The sequence below is a fragment of the Quercus robur genome, chromosome 10, assembly GCF_932294415.1.
Source record: "Quercus robur chromosome 10, dhQueRobu3.1, whole genome shotgun sequence".
NCBI lineage: Eukaryota > Viridiplantae > Streptophyta > Magnoliopsida > Fagales > Fagaceae > Quercus > Quercus robur.
In genome coordinates this window covers 947374-971434 of record NC_065543.1, presented here as the reverse complement: position 1 = coordinate 971434, position 24061 = coordinate 947374, and the positions used below count along the sequence as shown (strand labels likewise).

Below are 24061 nucleotides of genomic sequence, written 5' to 3'. Positions count from 1 at the left end.
AATTTATTCAACCATCTAATTGGCTTTATTCCGTGCCAAATTTGCTTGTAATTCAGCATTTAGTAACCCTGTATTTAGGTGGGTTTGTTGTAAGGGTAGTGAGTGAGATAGAGTGAAGATTGCTAAAGAGTGTGCAAGAAAACAGAGTGTCGCGGCTGGGACTCGCGGGTGGACTCGCGGCTGCAAGCCGCCAGAAGCTGCACACGTGCCAAGCATGCTGGAAGATGAACAGTCATGCTAGCTGGAGCATTACAGGACAAAACAGGACAACTGGCCATACGGTTAACTCACGACTGGATCTCGCGACTTAGTCAAGCCGCGAGCCACCCCTGTTTTGTAAAATCCTGACGTTTCACATTCCTCTTCACTCCAGTATAAATACCCCTTTAACCCACGATTGAAAGAGAGCTTCCAGAGAGAATTTTGAGAGAGAAACCCTAAAGAAAAACAAGATTGTTTCACACACAATCCCTACCTTAGAGTCTCATCAAAATCCCTCACTCTCTTCCTCTCCATTGTCAAAACCTTGAGAGGCATTATACCAAACCTGGTTCTCACCATTATCATCTCTGTGAGACAGTCGTTTGGAGTTCTGGGAAGCAGTTAGGAAGGAGCCAATATTCATTGGTTGATGCTACGGTCTAATAGCGGAATCCGGAAAGCTAGAAAAGAAAAAGGTTCGGCGCAACCTCGTTGGAGCAAGAAGCTTGGAGGGCTTAGGTGCACTGGGTAGATTAGGCTTGGAGGGTCTATTGCTGTCCTTGTATCCCAACTGTATTTTCTAGTGGATTGATTACCGCTTGGAGGGCGGCGGAGAGGTTTTTCGCCGAGGTCTTCGGTTTCCTCTTCGATAACACATCGGGTGTTATCTTTGTGTTTGCATCTTCCTTCCTCTCTATCTCTGCCTTTTTATTATCTGCTGTGATTTTATTATGTTATGGCTTAGATAGTTTTTATCCTATTTCACATTATAGAATATGTTAAGTTTCCGCACACTTGTTGTTTAACATATTGCTTGTGTTGGTTAAGTTAATTTTTGGGGGTCTAAACGTTCAAAAGTGTATTGGTACACGTTTTTGAACTTTCACAAATAATTCATAGTTTTAAACTTTAACATCAACTAAAAGAAAAAAAAAAAAGAAAAAAAAAAGAAAAAAAGAAGAAGATATATTTCATGTTTCGGTCCGGTATCCAATTACCGGCCGGTACAGCCGGATTTCACTGGTACGGCTGGTATTTTTTCTGGTACGAAACAGGGGGGTCGAGCGTACCAGATTGCTGGCCAGTACGGTATATTCCGGCCGTACCAGCCGATACGATACGGAATCGATAACCTTGAATAGGACCTGAACAACATATACTCATGCCTATCCATGTTTAAGACCTGATTCACAAGTTATGAAAACCAATTACTGCAGTGCATGACAAAATTATATCTGCAACTGTTTTAAACCAACAGTGGAAAATATATAATTTCTACAACCAAAATTCCAAGGGAAAACCATACACTAATGTACAAAATAGCTATAGAGGTTTATAGAAGTACGAAATATGAAGTAACTTAAATATTATATGTACATTGCATAGGACATTTTGCATGCCCCAAAAAATTTTGAAGAAAAAAAAAAAAAAAAAAACCTTGTACTCTTTTTTAAAGGTAGAACAATGTGCAACTCTATAAGTGCAGAGTAGTGCAATGGAATTGATAGCATGAAAGGATAAGAAATATTCAAGATTAAGATTGCCACCCTTCTCCTGTACTCATCTATATGATGAGAAGGAACTGTGGAATTGACAAACACATATCATACACAACCTCTAGACTTCCTAGCTAGTCCTACCTTTTTTTTTCCTTCTTCATTTCAAAGAAGTATCAAGTAGCAATAGCATCCTGGATATCCAACTTTGATGCAAGTTATTGAGTTGACAACCTCAGCACTAGTGTCTTCCAACTGACGCCTCTATCTAAAGGACCACCTCCAATGAACTTGTTTTCAAGATGCACTTCAAGAGCTTCAATGGATTAATCTTCTATCAAGCCTGAATTTCTCAATGAGAATGGGTTGGTGGGCTTCGGCCCGTTTTAAATGTTATATAGCAAAAAAATAAAACACCCCCTAGCAAACCTCTTTGCCCTAATTGCCGTCAGTTTGGCCTGATAAAGAAAGAAGGAATGAAACGAGGGCAAAGTATGTGTCCTTATTCAGATGGAAATGGAACAAAGTCACAAACTATGATGATTCCCGCTAGGTTCACTTCACCAAGAAGCATGCATTATGATAACACGAGTCCTTGTTCAGTTGCCTACATCATGGCTTTTATAAGTTTATCTTTCAAATGCAAACAAAATGGTAACTCAAAATCCAAATGGAGGCATGGAGGGGTGACATTGAAGTGAAGGCAGTAAGACATTTAAAAAAAAAAAAATCCTCCTGCATTTGGTTGAAAAATATTTCCTATACCGCATATGGATAATGATAGCCAATTAATTCAACACATAATTATTTGCTTTTTCCTTCTTTGTGCAAATTTGATGGATATTTCAAATAAATTAGCAAAGCACAATAATAAATATAAATAAATAATTCAGCAACAATCCATAATCAAGACACCAAATTTTTACGTGGAAAACCCTTCAATGAGAAGGAAAAAACCACGGGACCTAGTCCAGTAAAATCTTCCACTATAGAATATGAGTTTACAACAATCTTCTCTAAAACAAACGTTATCGGCTACAAAGAAAACAAAAACATGTCATTCTTGGATTACAACAAATATTCATCACACTAAGATACCAACAATAATAAAAAGAAGAAAAGATCCCACCAAGTGGGCTTTAGCATTCAAGCAAATGGAGAGGAATTTCAAGTAACAACACCAGTCACCAGTCAACACGAAGCTCTTTTCATTAGGAAATTTCATCAAAATTGGAGTTGAAACAACCTTCCAATTTTGGCTTGAAAGTATCTGGTCTTGTAGAAAATTTTTCTAGAATCCTCCTCTCCCATGCACAACAACTTTAGTATTGCGAAATTTTCAATGCAGGGAGTGCAACTGTAACAAACAGATCAGAGTTGAATATTAACAAAGAATATGAAAACATAAGTAAATGCAATAATTCAAATGAAATCCTAAAAACTTTCTTAGTTTCTGAGAAATATTTGATATGCAAAAAGAAATCCAACCATAATGGAAGAACCACAATAAAATAGAGCTAAAATTTGAAGATACACAAAAGCTATGCTGCAAAATATGTTAAATAAATATGAATTAATGGTTTGACATAAAACTCTTTGGTGAGATTAATTCTACTATTTATTTCAAAACCATTAAACCAAATTGTAGTATTTATATATTTCATTAGTGGCATCCAATTAATATTCATATCAGGAATACTCTCACCCATTACGAATATAAGAGAATAGAAGAGGATATAGGGTAGTATGAGTAGACTTACTGAGCATTGAACTGAATTGGGTTTTGTAAATGACCAATTACGAAGTAAATTATGTACACATAATTGAAATGGTAAGTGAAAGAAAACCTGAAGTACCTTGGCATCGGTTGTCATCAAGTAAATTAGAAGCAAACTTCTTGCTGTTTGAAATCAGAGCAATATGGCTCCTCCCTTCAAAAGGTAAAAACCATATCTATATTAGAACCATCAGCACCTTCAATGCTGTTTGAAATTTTAATTTTAATTTTACCCAAAAAAAAAAAAAATTGCTTGTAGTAGTAGGAATGAGGATCACATAATTTCCTGGTCCCTTAGTAAAACTGACCTCCCAACCCAAACATGAAATGAAAAATCAGCAAGACCTTCACCCACCCAATTTCTCATTCTTATGCAACTAAGCACCATTTTCCACAATAAATCCACCCTCATAAACAGAGCAATTATGACCCAGTGCAAATCAATAAAATCTACTGTCAAGTTTTAGACAGCCGTAAGCAAAAGAACTGATCCATGAACTCTTACAGTATCAAAATGCTAAGCGAAATAATGAGTATGTGGACAGCTCTAACAGTGATTGATTCAATATTCCAAATTTCCCAATGTCTAGAAAAATTTGTAGAAAGAAAATAGGCTAGCAAACAGAAATTCGATAGTAGCAAGACAATAGGTAACAATCAAAAAATTGTTAAATAGACTATGCTTCTAATTATTTGGTAATTTGCAGCAACAAAAATTTGAATAGCGGCAAGCCAATTTGAATAGTAGCCATCACAAAATTTCTAATTAAACTCTTGTTTTAAAAGCTTTTTTCAAATGATTGCAAATAATTTCATAAATTGAAAAAAAAAAAAAAAAAAAAAACAGAATTGGATTTATTAAGTGTAAGCAGAAGGGTTTGTGAGATTAATTTGTACTATTTATTTGAAGAACCATTAACCCAAATTGTAGTATCTATATATTTTCTTAATCGGGTCCAATTAAGTATTTATACCAGAATACTCTCACCCATTACAAATATAAGAGAATAAAAGAAGAGGAAATAGTTGGGTAGTATGAGTAGACTTACTGATTGATTTTAACCCATGGAACGTGGCTAATCTTGATCCGCTCATTGTCTTCAAATTTGGGGCATTCATAAATGATCAGCGTTTTCAATTGGGTGAGGCGTCGCATGGTTTCCTCGGTGGGCAGATGCACCAAATTCCAGCAACTCACAATACACAGCCATTGAAGAGAGGAAAGATTGCCCAACCACTCTGGCAAAGCTGCCATCTGATAAGATCCCTCTATCCACAGAATTTTAAGGGCAATGAAATATTGAATTTGGTCCAGGACCAAGAGAGAGTTGAGAGAATACAATTTGAGCTTTAGCTTTTGGAGGGAGGGGTGAATGGAGGAGGTAGAAGAAGAAGGCAGACGACAATAACCATTCTCCAAATATTCAACACACTGTAACCCACTGTGTAGGTCTTCAATACCACACCTTATTATGGATGGGACACCTGGCAATGACCTTAGCTTATGACAATCCTGTACTACCAACTTTTGAAGGGAAACGCAGGTGTGCAGTGATTCTGGCAAATCTCTCAGTTTATAACAACTTCTAAGGGTCAACTCCTCAAGGCAAGGAAACACCAACAACACCTCATCTGCGGTTGTCAACTCCTTTGCATCCTTCCACTCTTCTAGGGTTTTCATCCCCTCCAATTTGAGTATTCTCAATGCCGGAAATAATGTAGTAGTATTTCTGTAACTTCCATCACTGTAAAAGTTATACTCACTTCCTATACATCTTACCTTCCCCATTCCTATTATTTCAAGAACCCTAAGACAGGGTAATTGCCCCAGAGTGGGAACTTCTTCACATTCCATACAATATCTCAAATTGATCTCAATCAAATTGTGATATAGCGAAGACAAACCAACAACCCGCTGGGAATTTCTTTCCGCTATAGGATTTGATTGTTAAGCTTTTCAAATTTGGGTGAGGATAGAGGCCTTCCAACACCTTTTCATCTTTATCAGAACCCTGATCCCAGTATAATCCCAAGTTGAATATTTCCTTTTCTTTTAATTTTGCACTTTTGGCTTCTTCCTCACCGTCCACGTACCCTAGATTCCTTATTTTTATTTCTCCTCTGAGATTCTTCAAACATCCCAATTCTTTAATCCGATAACCTTCATCTGGACCCACACAAAAAAATTGCAATGTTTGAAGGCAAGTCAACCGCCCAATATTTTTAGGTTTTTCTATAGAAGAATTAATATGAATATGTCTTAAGTTAATCAAATTGCTTAGGTCTTCCGGAAGCTCTTCTACATCGCCTTCAATTCTTAAAGTTTGCAAATTGTAGAGTTTGGTGATGGATTTTGGTAATAATATAGTAAAGGAGTTTGAGATGTGAAGAAGCCTCAAATGTATTAATTGCTCAATTGAATCTGGCAACTCCATTCTACCATCCCTGGATAATTTTAAAACACGTAAGCATTTAAAATTTGATGACATGATGTCAAAGTTGAAATTTTCTGAAATTAACGTGCGCAATTTTGTATAATCAACTTCACTAAATGAACTTCCTAGTGTTGTTTTGCCATCAAGTCGGGCAAATAAAGGGTGTATGCTACTACCATTATCCACTGAATCTTGCTCCCAGATTAGAGTTTCAAATTTTGAAATTGAGAGTGCAAAGTCATGCACCAAATCATGCATTTTGCAGCTAATAATATTACCGTAGGCATCCTTTCTAGCATTTTGGAAAAAGGAAGTGGCCAACAAAATATTGAAATACATGTTGCCAATATCTTCCATCACCATATTAGCTTCTTTAGCAGGCTCAAGAAACCCTTCAGCCATCCAATACTGAATTAATTCATCCTTTTGCATGTCATAATCTTTAGGGAATATTGCACAATATGCAAAACATCGTTTTAAAGATGGCGTTGGAAGATGATCAAAGCATAACTTAAGCACATGAAAGATGTCACTATTATCTTCATCCAACAAATCCCAAATTTTATTATTTTGGATCTCCAGCCATTTGCTTTTATCAAATTTAAAGCACATTATTCCCCCTAAAACTCTTGCAGTCAATGGAACCCCTCCACATCTTTTAGCAATTTCCCTGCCAATAACCTCCAAATCTAATGGAATTCTTCCATCTATGAATGTTCTTTTTTTCATTATAGACCAACAATCATCTTTTGATAACTTCTCTAAGTGATGTGGGGGATGTATCTTCATGATTTGCCCCACATTATCACTACAAGTTGTAATAACAATATTATTTCCTGTATTGGAATTAAACTTTAATAAGTAACCCTTTAAAGTATCCCATTTCTTAGGATCTTCATTTTGCACATCATCAAGTATGAGAAGATATTTTTTCGCCCACAAAATTTCTGCACATATTTCAAGTACTTTATCAAAATTTTTTCGCCCCCAACAATCACCCAAGTCTTCTCCAAGAGATTTAAGAATCTCTCTTAAAATCCCTTCAACATCAAAATTTTTACCAACATTTACCCACGCTAGTACATCAAAATGTTTCTTTAACAGTTCATTGTTATACACAAGTTTCGCTAAAGTTGTCTTTCCGATACCTGCCATACCCACTATAGGGAGAACAGAGATATCCTTTTGATTGCTTGAACTAATAAGTAAGTTTACTATTTTTTTGATATCATATTCTCTTCCTATAACTTTTGAATCATCGAGGAGGGAGTCTATATTCATGTCCAAACTAATTTTGGGGACTGAACTCACCAACTCCATTCTAAGATCAGAGTTAGCTACATCATTCACAATTATATCCAACAATTGTTTGATGGTCTTAACTTTATCAAGATTGCATAATGAAAAGTTACGTACCTGATCCATCATTTGATTTTGAATCCATACCTTTTGCCAAAAACTCTCATAGCTAAACTCATCTAGCACATTATCAGCATCATAAGCTACATTTCTAAGCTCCGTTAACCAAATCCCCATAGACTCATCACTTGACTGCCTCTTTTGAGCATCACCTAACACGAATTTAATCTTGAATAATGTTTCAAGAAGATTTATCAACTCCACCTTGAAACTCAACTCAAAATCAATATACTCAGTGCAAGTGAAGACACTTTGGCTATTAGTCTGTCCACAACATCATTGAGGATAATTTCAGCCCTATATTCTTCCTTACCCTACACAAAGAGAAAATAGTGTGAAAATATTTGCAAAGGGTTAAAAAGTAGAGCAATGTTTATTTCACACTTGTTGTTGTGCACACACACTGTTTGCACTGAAATTAGATTTCAGTGCAAAAAGTGTGTGTGTAGGGTTGTGTGCAACCACCAGTGTGTACTAATATTTTTCCTAAAAAGTATTGGAACTGTTAGAAATAAACAACTATGTATAGAGTTGGGACTAGAGAATCACCTGTGTGACAATTTTAATTGTCTTAGTTTTTGATTTTGAAGTTGAGGTTGATACACTTTTAAGTTTTTTGTTGGTCCCTTGAGTTACTTGAGCTTCTCTTTTTTTTTGGGTTGCTTGAGCTTTTTCTTGAACATCTTGAGGCACGGCATTACATGCCTTAATGTCATGACCTGGAATTCCGGCCAAGTGTGCTTTAATCCTTGATGCACCTCCAGGAAAATCTTGTTGACAATAATTACATTTGAAACGGCCATTTTCATTCTTAGCATGATCCCAAAATTGATCTCTCTGTCTACCCATATTTCTTTTTCCTTGCAATAAATAAATAACACAATATCAAAATCAGATATAAATTAATTCAGATAAAAATTAGTGAAATAATATAGTAATCCTGTTTGCAATCCTTCTATTCAGCAGCTTCTCCGAAATGGTCTATCCTCTTGATATCAAACTAAATTTATCCTTATATTTTTTAAGTCTGTCTCATGTTCGATCATGTTAATTAACAACTAGTATAGCCCTCTCCTCTGTCTTTGTTAGTTGAGGAGATAGAATTAGATGGAAGGGGTTCTGTTGCCTTTCGTTGTGTTAATCAAAATATTAATTCAGCCAAGAAATAAAATAGAAAAGTGAAAAAGAAAAGAAAAAATAAATAACAATACAGGTTTCTAGAAACTATTTTCTGAAAAGTCCTTAGTTTTGTGCTTCCTCTCTCATTAAGTTGTAATTTATATTTCTTATTAATTCACAATTTGAAGACGGTTAGAAATGCGGCATACCTGACGGGCCCATCTGATGGGCCCGACGGGCCCACCTGAACGGGCCTGACGGCCCTGCTTGACGGGCCCACTTGAACGGGCCTGACGGGTTGGGACTGTTGGGCCTGTGCAAGGGGTATCCCACGCGCTTTGAAGGCCCATCGCTGACAGGCCCAGTAAGGGCCCATGATCCGAAAACGGAAATCTTGACTCACTACGCTCAAGGGAATTTGTATGAGAATCCCACATTGAAAAGGTTTGGAAACCAAGGAGAAAAGTCAACCCTTTATCACTATAAAAGGCCTGCCACCCTCAGGGATCGAGGTACGCTTTAATTGACCCTCTCTAACGCTCTAAGTAAAACAGAACAATTCTAACTTGACCGTCGGAGAACCTTTGGCCGGCACCACACCGGTGCTCTCCGAAGGACTTCCGTCGATTGTTCTTGTCGTGCAGGTTCGATTCGAGTCGCGAGTACGGTGTGACCCATTGGTGACAATTTTAGACGTCATCAGTTGGCGCCGTCTGTGGGAATCGCGTTTCCTAGACAAAAGAGTTACATGGTACTCACACGCTCGATGGCAACCACAAATGACGTCCAAGAAGAAGCCCCTACGACTGCCCTCGAGAGACAGGTCAAGACGCTCGCCGCAGCCGTGGAGCGCCTCACCAAATAAAACCACGACCTGGTAGAGCAGCTGAATCAAAAGAGTGCCGCGGTGAATAGTCAAGGAGAAGATCAAGAAGGGAACAGTGAGGAAAGGAGAAATAATGACGGACCACAGGAGAGTAACGCCCCGAGCAAACAAGTGCGACGGGACGCTAGCATCCCTTCAGTGACGGATACAGCTCCACAACCCATCATCGCGGAGATGCAGGCGATGAAGGAACAGATGGAAGTCCTGATGAACGCTCTCAAGGGGCGAGTGTCCAGCGATCTTGACGACCTTGTCAACCGGACTGACTCGCCATTTACGGCGTCCGTCAATTCCTTCCCCCTGCCGAGTAAGTTCCGCATGCCGAATATGGACAGTTATGATGGAATCAAGGACCCTCTCGATCACCTAGAGACCTTCAAGACCCTGATGCACCTTCAGGGAGTGGCAGACGCAATTATGTGTAGGGCATTCCCTACAACCCTGAAGGGCGCGGCAAGGATTTGGTTCAGCCGACTAACACCAAACTCCATCGGCACCTTCAAGGAGCTGAGCGCTCAGTTCACTACGCACTTCATCGGTGGACATCGGTATAAGAAGTCCACAGCTTGTTTAATGAATATCAAGCAGAGAGAGGAGGAGACGTTACGGGCCTACATATCACGCTTCAATAAAGAAGCGCTCTCGATCGACGAAGCCGACGACAAGATATTGGTGGCAGCGTTCACGAACGGGCTCAAGGGGGGTAAGTTTTTGTTCTCCCTATACAAAAACGACCCAAAGACCATGTCAGAAGTGCTTTACAGGGCCACCAAGTATATGAACGCTGAAGACGCACTGTTAGCCCGAGAAGACAGACCCAAGAAAAGGGACAGACAAGAGGACCCCCGACAGGACCAGGGGCGGAAGAGAGGACGGATGGGAGATCGGAGGGAGGAGAGACGTCCAAAACCAATGGGCGGACGGTTCACAAGTTTCACTCCGTTGACCGCCCCGATAGACCAAGTCCTAATGCAGATTAAGGACGAAGGATCCCTGACGTTTCCGGGAAAGCTGAAGAGTGATCCCAACAAAAGGTCCAGAGACAAATATTGCCGCTTCCATCGTGACCATGGTCACGACACGGCCGATTGCTACGACTTGAAGCAACAAATCGAAGCCCTTATCCGACAAGGGAAGCTGAAGAAATTCGTCAGCAAGGAGAGAACGGAGCAACACCAACAAGAACAACACCCCCGTCGAGAAAACGAGCGACCAAGGCCCCCATTAGGGGAAATAAGGATGATAATTGGAGGAACAACCGCGGCCGGATCGTCGAAGAAGGCTCGCAAAACATACCTTCGGATGGTACAGAATGTCCAGTTGGCGGGTACAGTGCCAAAGATGGCAAGAAGGGAAGGCCCCATTATCGGGTTCTCGGAAGAGGATGCAAGACGCCTACACCACCCACACGACGATGCCCTCGTCGTCACCTTGCGGGCAGGCGACTACAATATCCACCGAGTGTTGGTCGACAACGGTAGTTCGGCCGATATCTTGTATTATCCGGCGTTCCAACAAATGAGGATTGACAGGGAGCAGTTGATACCGACAAACGCCCCGCTCGTTGGTTTCGGAGGGAGTAGGATATTCCCTTTGGGCGCAGTCACATTATCCGTGACAGTAGGAGATTACCCCCAACAAATCACCAAGGACGTAACATTCTTAGTGGTCGATTGCTCGTCAGCCTACAATGCTATTATTGGACGACCCACGCTCAACTCGTGGAAGGCGGCAACATCAACTTACCACCTGATGATCAAGTTCCCAACGGAGTATGGGGTAGGAGAGCTACACGGAAGTCAAATTGCCGCACGAGAATGCTACGTAGCTATGATGGAGGTGGAAGACCAGATCCAGGCCTTGAACATAGAAGAACACCGAACGACGGCAGAACCTACAGAGAAGCTAGAGGAGATAACTCTCGACAGTTCCAATCCAGACCGAACCACCAGGATCGGAACGCTTGCCAAACCCGCAATCCGTCAAGAGCTCGTAGCTTTCTTGAGAAGCAATAAGGATGTGTTCGCCTGGAGCCATGACGATATGCCAGGAATCGATCCCTCGGTCATGGTACATAAGTTGAATGTGTTGCCCTCGTTTCCACCCGTCCGACAAAAGAAGAGAGTATTCGCCCCGGAACGAGACCAAGCAATAGCGGAAGAGGTCCGCAAACTCCAAGAGGCAAGCTTCATCAGGGAAGTCTACTACCCCGATTGGCTGGCGAACGTGGTAATGGTAAAGAAAACGAGTGGCAAATGGCGGATGTGCGTGGACTTCACCGATCTTAACAAAGCATGCCCCAAAGATAGCTATCCCCTTCCAAGGGTCGACATCCTAGTGGACTCGACGGCTCAACACCAATTGCTAAGCTTCATGGATGCTTTCTCGGGTTATAACCAGATCCGCATGCACGAGGACGACCAGGAGAAGACTTCGTTTGTAACCAGTCAAGGACTCTTCTGTTACAAAGTAATGCCATTCGGTCTGAAAAATGCAGGGGCAACATACCAGAGACTAATGAACAAGATGTTCGCACAGCAAATCGGGAGGAATGTCCAAGTTTATGTCGACGACATGCTTGTAAAGAGCCGGAAGGAGGAAGACCACTTGGAAGATCTCAAGGAAACATTCGGCACACTTCGATCCTACAACATGAAACTCAATCCAGGAAAGTGCGCATTCGGTGTAACGGCAGGCAAATTCCTAGGGTTCATGGTATCTCAAAGGGGGATTGAAGCTAACCCGGACAAAATCCGAGCCATAATGGAGATGGCCCCCCCGAGAAACGTGAAGGAAGTACAGAGCCTTAACGGCAAGATAGCGGCATTGAATAGATTCGTGTCGAGAGCGACGGACAAATGTTTACCCTTCTTTCGAACATTGAAAAATTCATTCGAGTGGACGGACGAGTGTCAGCAAGCCTTCGAGGAGTTAAAAACCTATCTATCTTCACCGCCTCTACTGAGCCCCTCGCAACCAGGTTAAGAGCTCTTCCTCTATTTGGCTGTCTCCACCGCGGCCGTTAGCGCGGCCTTAATCAGAGAGGAGGACAGGGCACAGAAGCCTGTGTACTACGCCAGCCGGGCGCTCCGCGGTGCCGAGGAAAGATACAAACCTATGGAGAAACTCGCTTTTGCGTTGGTCACGGCGGCTCGCAAGCTCAAGCCCTACTTTCAAGCCCATACTGTGAACGTAATGACCGACAAGCCCTTGTGAAGGGCACTAAGTAATCCTGAGTCCGCAGGTCGACTGACGCTGTGGGCAATAGAATTGAGTGAGTTTGACATCAAGTACCGTCCACGTGTGGCCATTAAAGGACAAGCTGTAGCCGACTTCATAGCAGAGTTTACGCATGACGCGGACAAGGGGGGAGAAGAACCCCCCCAGTGGAACATCTACACCGACGGATCATCCAATAAGCGAGTTGGAGGAGCCGGCATAGTATTGCTGTCACCTGAAGGAGACGAGATTGAATGTATGGTCCGTCTCGACTTCCCCATTACCAACAATGAAGCAGAATACGAAGCGGTAGCAGCAGGACTCGACCTAGCCAAAGCCGCCGGAGCTGAAAGTGTGGTCGTGCATTGCGACTCTCAAGTCGTGACCAATCAAGTAAACGGTGATTATGAATGCAAAGGGGAAAGGTTGAAGAGATATCTTGATCAAGTGAGGGCTAGAACCGACGGGCTAAAAGCAATGTTCGTCCAGATCCCCAGGGGAGACAATGAGCCCGCCGATCGGCTAGCCAAAGCCGCTTCAGCGGAACATATGATAACACCGGGTAATGTACTTCCCTTTGTTCAAATCTTTCCGCTAATAGACCCCGACAACATGCAGGAGATACGCTCCGAAAGAAACTGGACCACGCCGATAGCTTCATACTTAAAGGACGGGATATTGCCTGAAGAGAAGGAGGCAGCGAGAAAGCTAAAAGTCCGAGCGGCAAGGTTCGTCTTGATAAAAGACATTCTTTACAAGAGAGGTTTCTCCCGTCCTTACCTAAGATGTCTCGGGATTGAAGAGGCAGATTACGTGATGAGGGAAGTACACGAAGGAATATGCGGGAATCATTCTGGATCGCGGTCGTTGGTGCACAGACTGTTACGAGCTGGGTATTACTGGCCGACCATGCAAAAGGATACTGAGTCCTACGTTAAAAGATGCGACAAATGCTAGAGGTTCAGCAATTTTATCGGACAGCCAGCTGAAGAGCTAACCCCCATAACGGCTCCATGGCCGTTCGCTCAGTGGGGACTGGACATCATGGGACCTTTCCCAACGGCGATAAGGCAGCTAAAGTTCTTGGTAGTGGGCATTGACTACTTCACGAAATGGGTAGAAGCGGAAGCCTTGGCCACCATTACAGAAAAGAACATTAGAAGTTTTGTCTGGCGGAACATAGTATGTAGGTTTGGTATTCCTAGAGTCCTTGTCTCAGATAACGGGAGGCAGTTCGATAACGGCCCCTTCCGTGATTTCTGTACACAGCTAGGAATAAAAAACCACTACTCATCACCCGCCCATCCTCAGGCTAACGGTCAGGTTGAGGTCACAAACCGATCCCTGCTAAAGATTATCAAGACTCGGCTCGAGGGGGCAAAGGGCATATGGCCGGAAGAATTGCCAAGCATACTGTGGGCGTACAGGACAATGGCGAGGACTCCGACAGGAGAGACACCGTTTCGACTGACATACGGGAGCGAGGCAGTCATCCCAGCAGAAATTGGGCTCACAAGTTACTGGGTTCACAACCACGACGAGGGCAGGAATGACGAATCCATGAGGCTACAGCTGGACCTTATAGATGAGGTCAGGTCGGCAGCAGAGCAGAGGATCGCTAGATACCAGGATCGCATGTCCAAATATTTCAACTCCCGGGTCCGACAAAGAAGCTTCCAAGTAGGAGACCTCGTACTCAGGAGGGTCATGGGTGCAACTAGAGACCCTACACAGGGAAAACTCGGCCCCAACTGGGAAGGACCTTACAGAGTTACGTCGTGGAAAAGGAAAGGAACATACCACCTGGAGACAATAGACGGAGAAAAGCTACCGCATCCGTGGAATGTCGAGCACTTGAGGAAATACTACCAGTAATAGTGACACGACAACCAGTTCTTCTTTTAAGACTTTTTGGCATTATTAACTTTTCTTTCAACTGTTTAACTATATTTTTGCTACAATATTGGCGTGCCTTTTTTAAGCCCAAGGGGGCAGGCACTTTTCCTTTACGCATTTCTATAATCAGATGCAATTTTGATCTTCTACTTGAATGTATGTCATTGCAATTGTCCACAAAGTTAACGGAAACAAAATGAAGTCCACAAGGTGGACGGATCATCCTACAGGGGTGATAACCATAAGTCCACATTATGGACGGGCAGAAAATAAAGTCCACAAGATGGACGGATGCACTATGAAGTCCACAAGATGGACGGATCGTCCTACATGGACGATCACCCTAAGTCCACAAGGTGGACGGATCATCCTACAGGGATGATAACCTTAAGTCCACAAGATGGACGGATACAATATGAAGTCCACAAGATGGACGGATACAATATGAAGTCCACAAGATGGACGGATCGTCCTACAAGGACGATCACCCTAAGTCCACAAGGTGGACGGATCATCCTACAGGGATGATAACCTTAAGTCCACAAGATGGACGGATACACTATGAAGTCCACAAGATGGACGGATCGTCCTACATGGACGATCACCCTAAGTCCACAAGGTGGACGGATCATCCCACAGGGATGATAACCTTAAGTCCACAAGATGGACGGATACAATATGAAGTCCACAAGATGGACGGATCGTCCTACAAGGACTATCACCCTAAGTCCACAAGGTGGACGGATCATCCTACAGGGATGATAACCTTAAGTCCACAAGATGGACGGATACAATATGAAGTCCACAAGAGGGACGGATCTTCCTACAGGGACGATCACCCTAAGTCCACAAGGTGGACGGATCATCCTACACGGATGATAACCTTAAGTCCACAAGATGGACGGACGAAAAATATAAGCCCACTAGATGGACGGACACAACAGAAGTCCACAAGATGGACGGATCGTCCTACAGGGACGATAACCCTAAGTCCACAATATGGACGGACAAAATATAAGTCCACAAAATGGACGGACCGTCCTGCAAGGACGATCGCTTTATGTCCACAAGATGGACAGATCATCCTGCATGGACGACCACTTCAAGTCCACCTCAAGTCCACAAGATGGACGGGTCATCCTACAAGGACGATCACCACAAGGTGGACGGACTATACTAAATGGGGATAACTTAGTCCACAAAATGACCACTTAAAGTTCACAGGTTGGACGGATCGTCCACAACGTGGACGGAAATAAGATGAAGCAAAGAAGACGGACTAATCATCTTAGATAACAAAGTAGTATCAACAAGGTGGACGGAGCATTCCACAGGTTTTGCAAAGAATAAGTTTTTAAGATCAAAAACATACTTATACGCGAGCGGATGTAAACAGGTCAAGCAACGACAAAATTCAAAACATATAAAATGAAGTGCACGGATTCATTTAACAAAATAGGTCATTAAACGGCAATGTTTACACATCATCAACAACGGATGAGAATTGTTCCAAAAAGAAAAATAATAAAATAAAATAAAATAAAAATAAAAATCCTTCTACTAAGCCTTGTCCGCATTATCGACGGGCTGTGGAACCGTCTCCGTGTCAGGCTCAGCGTGGTCAACTTTTGCTGGTGCAGACGCCCCGTCAACAACGGCGTCGTCGACATCAAAGAGGTCGTCTGTATCCTCGGAGGCAACAGGCACGACGGATGACTGGACCGGGTCTTCAACTTTGAACTTGGAAGGGTCCACGTCTGGATAAGCTTGCCTGACTTGACGGAGGGCATCCATGAAGCCCTGATGGAAAGAATCGCCCAGCTCAGTGATTAGGGCGTCGGAGTCACGGTATTCACGGACCGCCGCGTCCTTAGCCTGACGGACTTCGTTTTTCAGCTCGGCTATCTCTTTGTCCTTGCTCTCTAGAGCCTTCTTTGCCTCCTCCGTCGTCTGTTCAAGGCTCTTCCTTGCCTTCTCCGACAGCTCAAGCTTTTTCTCTATTTTGGGTCTCCAGTTTCGCAGTTGGAGGAGTTCTTCCTCCGTCTTCTCCGCCTTGGCCCGTACACGATCCAAGGCCGTCTCTTGGCTGAGGCACCGTCCCATCAGCCCCTTCATCATGACCATTGCCTGAAAAATAACAACACAGTTATAAAACAAACTTTCGACAGATGATTTAAGTTGTATTTGAGTAGTAGACGGACTATCTTACCTGTGTAATGGCAAACAGGCCCGTCTCCCCCATGGCCTCCGTCGAGTGGTTGCCTAAGTCTTCATAATCCTCCGCCGAGATGATGGAGGAAATCTGTTCTAAGGCATGCTTAGAATCCTCTCGAAGAAGGACGGGCGGCTTCTCGTCAACCTTCGACGGGCCTTTCATCAAACCCTTGCCAACCCCGTGCTTGGTTGGAGTGACCGTCTTCGGAGGCTCCGCCATGAGTCCCACGACGGGATCTAAAGACACTTTGGCCTTCTTGGCCTGACGGTCCGCTTTGGGCTGAGTCTTCCGCTTAGCAGACGGATTGCTTGAGCCCGTCGCAGGGGGAGTGTCGTCAGCAGTCTTCTTTGCAGCCTTTGACCGAATCAAGGCTCTTCTCTTAGCATCGTCCATCTCTGAAACGTGGACGGGGGAGTTAATTAACAAAAAATAAGATGCACAATTTCTTTAACTAAAGGGTGACGAACTTACGTCTCCTTATCTGTGTTTCGTACTTGACGGCAGCCGCTGTAGGTTCCGGTCCGTCGCAATACCAGTGAATGGTATTTAGTGTTACCAGCTTCGCCCAAGTCCTTTCCTCCGGCTTGGTCTTTGAGAGGATTTTCTCAATGAAAGCAAACTCCTCAAGGTCAATTTGGGGCCGTCGTCTAACTGCAAAAGAAGAAAGAGGACGATTAGATTATATTCAAAAAAAAAAAAAAAAAAAAAAAAAAAAAAGAAGAAAAACTTAGTAATGATAAAGTTTGGAGGATAGTCCATACTAGACGGATCCAATATGCCCCAAGTAGTGTCGACGGGCATGAAATCTGTCTCCCCAGGACGACCCATCCAACCGTCGCCTTCTAGGAAGAAGAACCGACTCTTCCAATCCCTATTTGAGTCCGGCGTGTCATAGATGACTTTCAGCAACGGACTCCTAGGGACGAAGCTATAAATTCCCCTGGACTTGTCAATTTCGTCCGGACGGTAGTAGTGGAAAAACTCCCTAACCGTCAGCCTCCTTTCTCCGTTGGACATGGCACCGTATAGTACCTCCATCGCTATAAAAACTCTCCAAGCGTTAGGGGAAATCTGGTTCACAGATAACCCCAGCTGACGGAGGAGCAAACGGTGAAGCGAACTCAATGGAAATCTAAATCCGGCCTTCAACATTTGCTCATACACCCCGACTCCCTCTACCCCGTCATAGTAACACCTCTCTGATTTGTAGGGTAGACGGATCGTAACATTCTCTGGAAGTTGGTAATTATCTCTAAATGTCTTAAAGTGCTTTTCCTTGATAACGGACGTGAAGAAATTCACCGTCCACTCTGGTAGCATGACGAACTTCCTAAGCCCATCAGCACCAATGACGGATCTGACAACTTGATCCTCACCAACACCAGGTCCCTCGTCTGGATCAACCACCTCCAGATCCTCATATGTTGAGGACGAGGAGGATGTGGATGGACTACTATCATCTGGACTACCTTGTTCTCGTTGACTGGACGGATATACTTCCTCGTAATCCACCCCGTCACGAATAACTGACTGATTACTCGACGCACTAGACATTTCCTACACGAAACGACAAGAGCCTAAGACTCTGACGGTCTATGTGTCTATAACGGATGTGGATTGTAAGGAAAATTAAAACAAGTATAAGTTTTAAGAAGAGCACTTACCAGTTTTGCCAACGAAGTGACGAAGGACGGCGTTGACGACTAAGGTAAATGAACGGATCAGCAAATTATGACGGGTGCGCTCTGACAAGGGTGACGGGTGAGCTCTGACAGCTTGATTTCTACTGAAACTGAAGAAATGAGAGGAATCACTCCATTATTTATAAGAGAGATGCACGGAAGTCGAAGCGTCGCTTCGATCCGAGACAAGGTCCAATCAGCTTGTAACACGTGTCATCGGCATTAATTACCTTCGTACAGCCTGTCTGTAGTTGGTGTGATCGACGGACTCCTCATTTGAACCGTCATCCTATCTTGCGTTGATCCGTCAAACCCGTTATAACAACTTTAAACTCCCCATCACATGAGCCTCCTTCCGTCGTAAAAATACCCGTCATACCCTCACATTCGGATCGTCACCCCATTGATCCTATATCCTAAAAACTGACGGACCATTGGGGTGAAGGGGGCAACTGAAGACGGTTAGAAATGCGGCATACCTGACGGGCCCATCTGATGGGCCCGACGGGCCCACCTGAACGGGCCTGACGGGTTGGGACTGTTGGGCCTGTGCAAGGGCTATCCCACGCGCTTTGAAGGCCCATCGCTGACAGGCCCAGTAAGGGCCCATGATCCGAAAACGGAAATCTTGACTCACTACGCTCAAGGGAATTTGTATGAGAATCCCACATTGAAAAGGTTTGGAAACCAAGGAGAAAAGTCAACCCTTTATCACTATAAAAGGCCTGCCACCCTCAGGGATCGAGGTACGCTTTAATTGACCCTCTCTAACGCTCTAAGTAAAACAGAACAATTCTAACTTGACCGTCGGAGAACCTTTGGCCGGCACCACACCGGTGCTCTCCGAAGGACTTCCGTCGATTGTTCTTGTCGTGCAGGTTCGATTCGAGTCGCGAGTACGGTGTGACCCATTGGTGACAATTTTAGACGTCATCACAATTGTTTCCTCCAAATTTATATTTGTTATCAATTTGATCTTTATAGTTTAAATTTAGCCAAATTTCGATCTTCTTGTTTAAGAGTAAGTTCAATTTGATTTTTTTTTAAAAAAAATCTCTTTCTTAATATATTTCTTTCCAACGGTCAAATCTTCGTTTAAAATTTCAACCAACCGCCACCGGCCGAAAGAAAGAAAAGGCACAATTATTTGAAGAAGTAGGACCCATCACTTGCCGAAAGAATATGGGTTGTGGATTCAACGTGTCCGTAAATTGCTCAAGATGGGTCCAGGCTTGAACAAGCAGGACCAAGGTTGTCAAAATCGCGATCCGGATCGTAAAATCGCACGATTTTACGATCCCACCTCACCAAAAAGATTAAAATCGTAGCAGGATCGCAAAAATGTTAGGATCGTTTGTAGGATCGTTTGTAGGATCGTGTAGGATCGTATAGGATCGTAGGATCGTATGGGATCCTACCGATCCTACCGATCCTACCGTTAGGCTTTTTTGGCTTTTTTTTTTTTTTTTTTTTTTTTTTTTTTTTAAATGGGATTCATTTGGGTCATTTGGGTAAGTCCAATGAAATAATGCCCGGCCCACCTAAAGGTCCAATACCCACAAGCCCAATGAATTAAAGTCCTAAATTACCCCTCTCTCAAAATAAAATCCCAAAAAAACCTATACTACTTAAGTTAAGTTTTCAAACAAAACCTAAATATTTAGAAACACTTAAAAGCTTCAGCAGTCAACAGACTCAACACGCACGACGCACCTGCTGGTCCTGCTCCCTCCCGCGCGCCTCCAGGCCCTCCACAATCCGACTCCCCTGTTGTCCGACTCCCCTGTTAAAAACCCAGCACTCAACCCTCTCAATGGTGAACTATTGGTGCTCTCAATCTTTCTTAAGTATTTAGAAGCATTCAAAAACCAGCACCTCAGTCCCGCACGGTCGCACCTGCTCAGTTCTCTGTCAAACGCTCCAGAACGCAGCAGCTCTGTCCCGCGCGCCATTGCTGCCTTTAAGCTTTCTGGTAATCTTTTTTGGTAGTTAGTACTTATTAAGTTAGTAGTTTATCATTTATTTGCACTTTGATAGCTTGATTCCAGATTGTTGTGTTGTGTTGTGTTGTGTTTATGTTTTTATTTTTCTATTTTGTTAACTAAATTAAGTAAAATTTGAAAAATTAAGAAACAGAGTCTTTAGTATTTGATTCTTTGAGAAATATTAGTAAACACAATTAGTAGTTTAGAATTGCACATAACCTGTTTGATGAATTTTCTGTGTGATTTTTTTGAGCATGCTCTGTATCTTGGTGTCTTTTTTTGCAGCTCTAGTACAAATATACAATGTCTAATTTGGCTAGAAAGAAAATTAAGCGAAAAAATGCACCAGGAAATAGGTCTGACTTGGGATGGGAACATGGTGTTGAAGTAGGTTCAAGGCAAGTTCAATGTAATTATTGCAAAGAAATTCATAGTGGGGGTATATATAGGCTGAAGCATCATTTAGCTGGGACTAGGAAAAATGTTTCAGCTTGTCCTAGTGTGCCAGAAAATGTGAGGGAAAAATTTGCGACTCTTTTGTATGCCCAATTTGAAGCATCTATAAAAAAGAAAAGGTGGTATACTATAGAAGAAGAGGATGATGGCAATGATGATGAATTAGTTGAAGTACAACAACTACATTCATCAAAAGGGAGGGGCAAACACATAGGCTCCATGGATAAGTTTGTTACAAAAAATAAGCAAGTAACAATGAATCGTGTGTTTAAAAAAGGAGAACGTGATCTAGTGATCCAACAAATTGCTAGATTCTTCTACACTAGTGCCATCCCTTTTAATTGTGTCAAAAATCCGGAGTTTCTACAAATGATTGATATGATTTCAAGATTTGGGATTGGCCTCAAGCCTCCTTCCTATCATGAGATTAGGGAGACATGCTTGAAGAAAGAGGTAGATTTTACACAACAAATGCTTGAAGAATATAAGGTTGAATGGAAAAAAACAGGTTGTTCAATTATGTCTGATGGCTGGTCTGATAAGAAAAGGAGATCCATTTGTAATTTTTTGGTGAATAGTCCCAAAGGAACCATTTTCCTATACTCTATAGACACATCTAACATATCTAAAACAGCTGAAAAAGTTTGTCAAATGTTAGATGAAGTTGTCGATAGGGTTGGAGAGGAGAATGTTGTGCAATTGGTGACTAACAATGCTGCTAACTACAAACTAGCTGGAGAGATGTTGATGCAGAAGAGAAAGTGCCTGTTTTGGACTCCATGTGCTGCCCATTGCTTGGATTTGATACTTGAGGATTTTGAAAAAAAGATTAAGGACCATAAGTACACAATTGCAAAGGGGAAGAAGATTACAACGTTCATATATTCTAGAGCTATGGTTTTAAATTGGTTGAGGGATTTCACTAAAGGGAGGGAATTGATTAGACCTGCTGCCACTAGATTTGCAACATCATATTTGACATTGTCATGCCTTAATGAGTTCAAAGGAGAATTGATGGCAATGTTTTCTTCTGAACAATGGAGGTGTAGTAAATTTGCAAAAACAAAAGAAGGGAAAAGAATTCATGCCATAGTTATGGATAACAATGGCTTTTGGCGACTTGTTGTCAAATGCTTGAAGGCCGCAATACCCCTTTTAAAGGTGCTTCGCCTGGTTGATTCTGATACACCTCCAATGGGATTCATTTTTCAAGAAATGGAAAAAGCAAAAGAAGAAATACAGAAAAATTTCAATAATGTTCAAAAGAGGTAACCATTTTATTTATATCTTCCTTAAATTTACATTTGTTTTTAATTCATTAGCTTATTAAATATATATTCTTTTTTTTTAATATAATATCCACTGTTTTAAATTGTAGTTACAAAGAGATATGGGATATTATTGATGATCGATGGGAAATGCAACTTCATAGGCCTTTGCATGCTGCGGGATACTATTTGAACCCTTCTATTCATTATGATCCTTCTTTTGATCCGGGTTCAGATATTAAATTAGGACTATATACGTGTCTTCAACGAATGGTTCCAGAAGTTAGTGATAGGAAAAAGATAGATATGCAACTTGAAAAATTCAAACAAGCAAAGGGACTCTTTGGTATTGAAGCTGCCATACTAGCCAGAGATACTAAACAGCCAGGTAACAATTTTGTTTTTTGTTTTTTGTTTTACATTCAAATTCATCTTTATTAATTGTAAATTTTATTCTTAAGACTAAGATATTATAATTCATATATGTATCAGCTGAATGGTGGGACTCATATGGAGATGACTGTCCTGAATTGAAAAAATTTGCTATAAGAATATTGAGCTTAACATGTAGCTCATCTGGTTGTGAAAGAAATTGGAGTGCGTTTGAAATGGTAAGACCAAATGACTTTGGTATATTATGACAAGATGGTTTTCCATTTTCTTTCTTAGTAAAAGTTTGTTTCTTCCCCCCTCCCCTGTGTTTGAGAATTCTCAATTAAAATTATTACAACTATAGGTACATTCAAAAAGGAGAAATCGCTTACACCAGAAAAAAATGAATGACTTGGTCTTCGTTATGTACAACTTGAAGATAAAACAAAAAAGAGCTAAACCATTGAGTACAAAAGAAGAAATTGGTTTGGAGAATTTGTCTTCTGATGATGAGTGGTTAGCAGCAGATTCTGTAGATTCAGAAAATGATAGTGCAGATTTTGATGAAGACAATGAAGGTATTAATTTATAACTTTAAAGCCTTCCTTTATAGCTAATATTTATATAAGTTATCAATGTATAGTTTGAATGTGTGACCACTAATCACTAATTTACATTTGTATACTTTACTTATCAAAAAAATTTGTATATTTTGGTTATCAATGTTAGGTGATGATGAGGTTTCAAGAGTTGCTGCCAAAGGAAAAAGTGTGCTAGTTCATGATGTTAGTGATGAATTTCATGAGAATGATGATGGTTCTAATGATGATGATAGTGATCGGCCCCCACCTGGATTTGAGAGAGTTAGGGATTTCGATGATTACACCATGGATGTTGATACTAGGAAGGATATAGATGATGAAATGAGATATGACAATGATAGTGACTAGATTAGAAGAACTTTAGAATGGGAATTCTCTTTTGGATTTTATATTTGTAATTAGCTAGTTTACCTTAGATTGAGAATTCTCTTTTTGAATTACATATTGTAAATTTGTAGTTAGCTAGTTTTTATATGCTAACTAGCCTAACTTATTTTGGATTTGGAACTTAGAATTTGGAAAACATTTTCCATATGTGTAAATAATATTTTGGTACTTAGTTGCTAATTAAACATGTATTGAACTTTTTAGATATATTATGTCAAAAGTTAAATATATTTTGTTTCGTTAGAATAACATAAGAACAATGTAGTGCGTGTAAATTACATTTTATGATGCAATTTTTGTTTTTTAATGGATGAATTCATATTTTAAGTGATTATATAACATACAAAGTCATTATCAATAGGATTTTTGCTTAAAATCTGAAAATAGGTAGGATCTTACGATCCACGATTCGATCCTACGATCCACGATCTTACCTACCTCCAACGATCCTACGTAGGATCCCGATTTTGACAACCTTGAGCAGGACCAGCAGTCATAGAATACAGGTTTTTTAGAAACTGTATTAGGAGAACATGTCCTTAGTGTTGTGCTTTTATTTTTTATTTCTTATTGACTCACAATTTAAATATTTTATCATTTTTATATATTTGCCAGAAAATATTTTATGCCGAGGTGTAAATGTTAA

The 24061-nt window shown here is 41.5% G+C and overlaps 4 protein-coding genes across 4 annotated transcripts; 1 reads left to right on the top strand and 3 right to left on the bottom strand.

Annotated features, from left to right (window-relative positions):
• Positions 1 to 2616: 2616 nt before the first annotated feature.
• Positions 2617 to 5701, bottom strand: LOC126701833 (putative disease resistance RPP13-like protein 1). The gene is made up of 3 exons (XM_050400241.1): positions 4524 to 5701; positions 3554 to 3628; positions 2617 to 3054 (listed from the first exon to the last, which is right to left on the bottom strand). The coding sequence occupies exons 1-2, from the start codon at positions 5327 to 5329 to the stop codon at positions 3580 to 3582; spliced, it is 855 nt and encodes a 284-aa protein (XP_050256198.1). The 5' UTR covers positions 5330 to 5701; the 3' UTR covers positions 2617 to 3054; positions 3554 to 3579.
• LOC126702765 (putative disease resistance protein RGA3) lies at positions 5349 to 8797 on the bottom strand. The gene is made up of 2 exons (XM_050401587.1): positions 8657 to 8797; positions 5349 to 7592 (listed from the first exon to the last, which is right to left on the bottom strand). Exons 1-2 carry the CDS (start codon positions 8795 to 8797, stop codon positions 5349 to 5351), a joined length of 2385 nt encoding a protein of 794 aa, XP_050257544.1.
• A 7581-nt stretch (positions 8798 to 16378) lies between these two features.
• On the bottom strand, positions 16379 to 17329 carry LOC126701837 (uncharacterized). The gene is made up of 2 exons (XM_050400246.1): positions 17135 to 17329; positions 16379 to 17058 (listed from the first exon to the last, which is right to left on the bottom strand). Exon 2 carries the CDS (start codon positions 17054 to 17056, stop codon positions 16649 to 16651), a length of 408 nt encoding a protein of 135 aa, XP_050256203.1. The 5' UTR covers positions 17057 to 17058; positions 17135 to 17329; the 3' UTR covers positions 16379 to 16648.
• Positions 17330 to 21504: 4175 nt separating this feature from the next.
• LOC126701830 (uncharacterized) lies at positions 21505 to 23481 on the top strand. Its single transcript, XM_050400238.1, has 5 exons — positions 21505 to 22054; positions 22165 to 22442; positions 22547 to 22665; positions 22791 to 23004; positions 23156 to 23481. Exons 1-5 carry the CDS (start codon positions 21528 to 21530, stop codon positions 23374 to 23376), a joined length of 1359 nt encoding a protein of 452 aa, XP_050256195.1. The 5' UTR covers positions 21505 to 21527; the 3' UTR covers positions 23377 to 23481.
• The last annotated feature ends 580 nt before the right edge of the window (positions 23482 to 24061 follow it).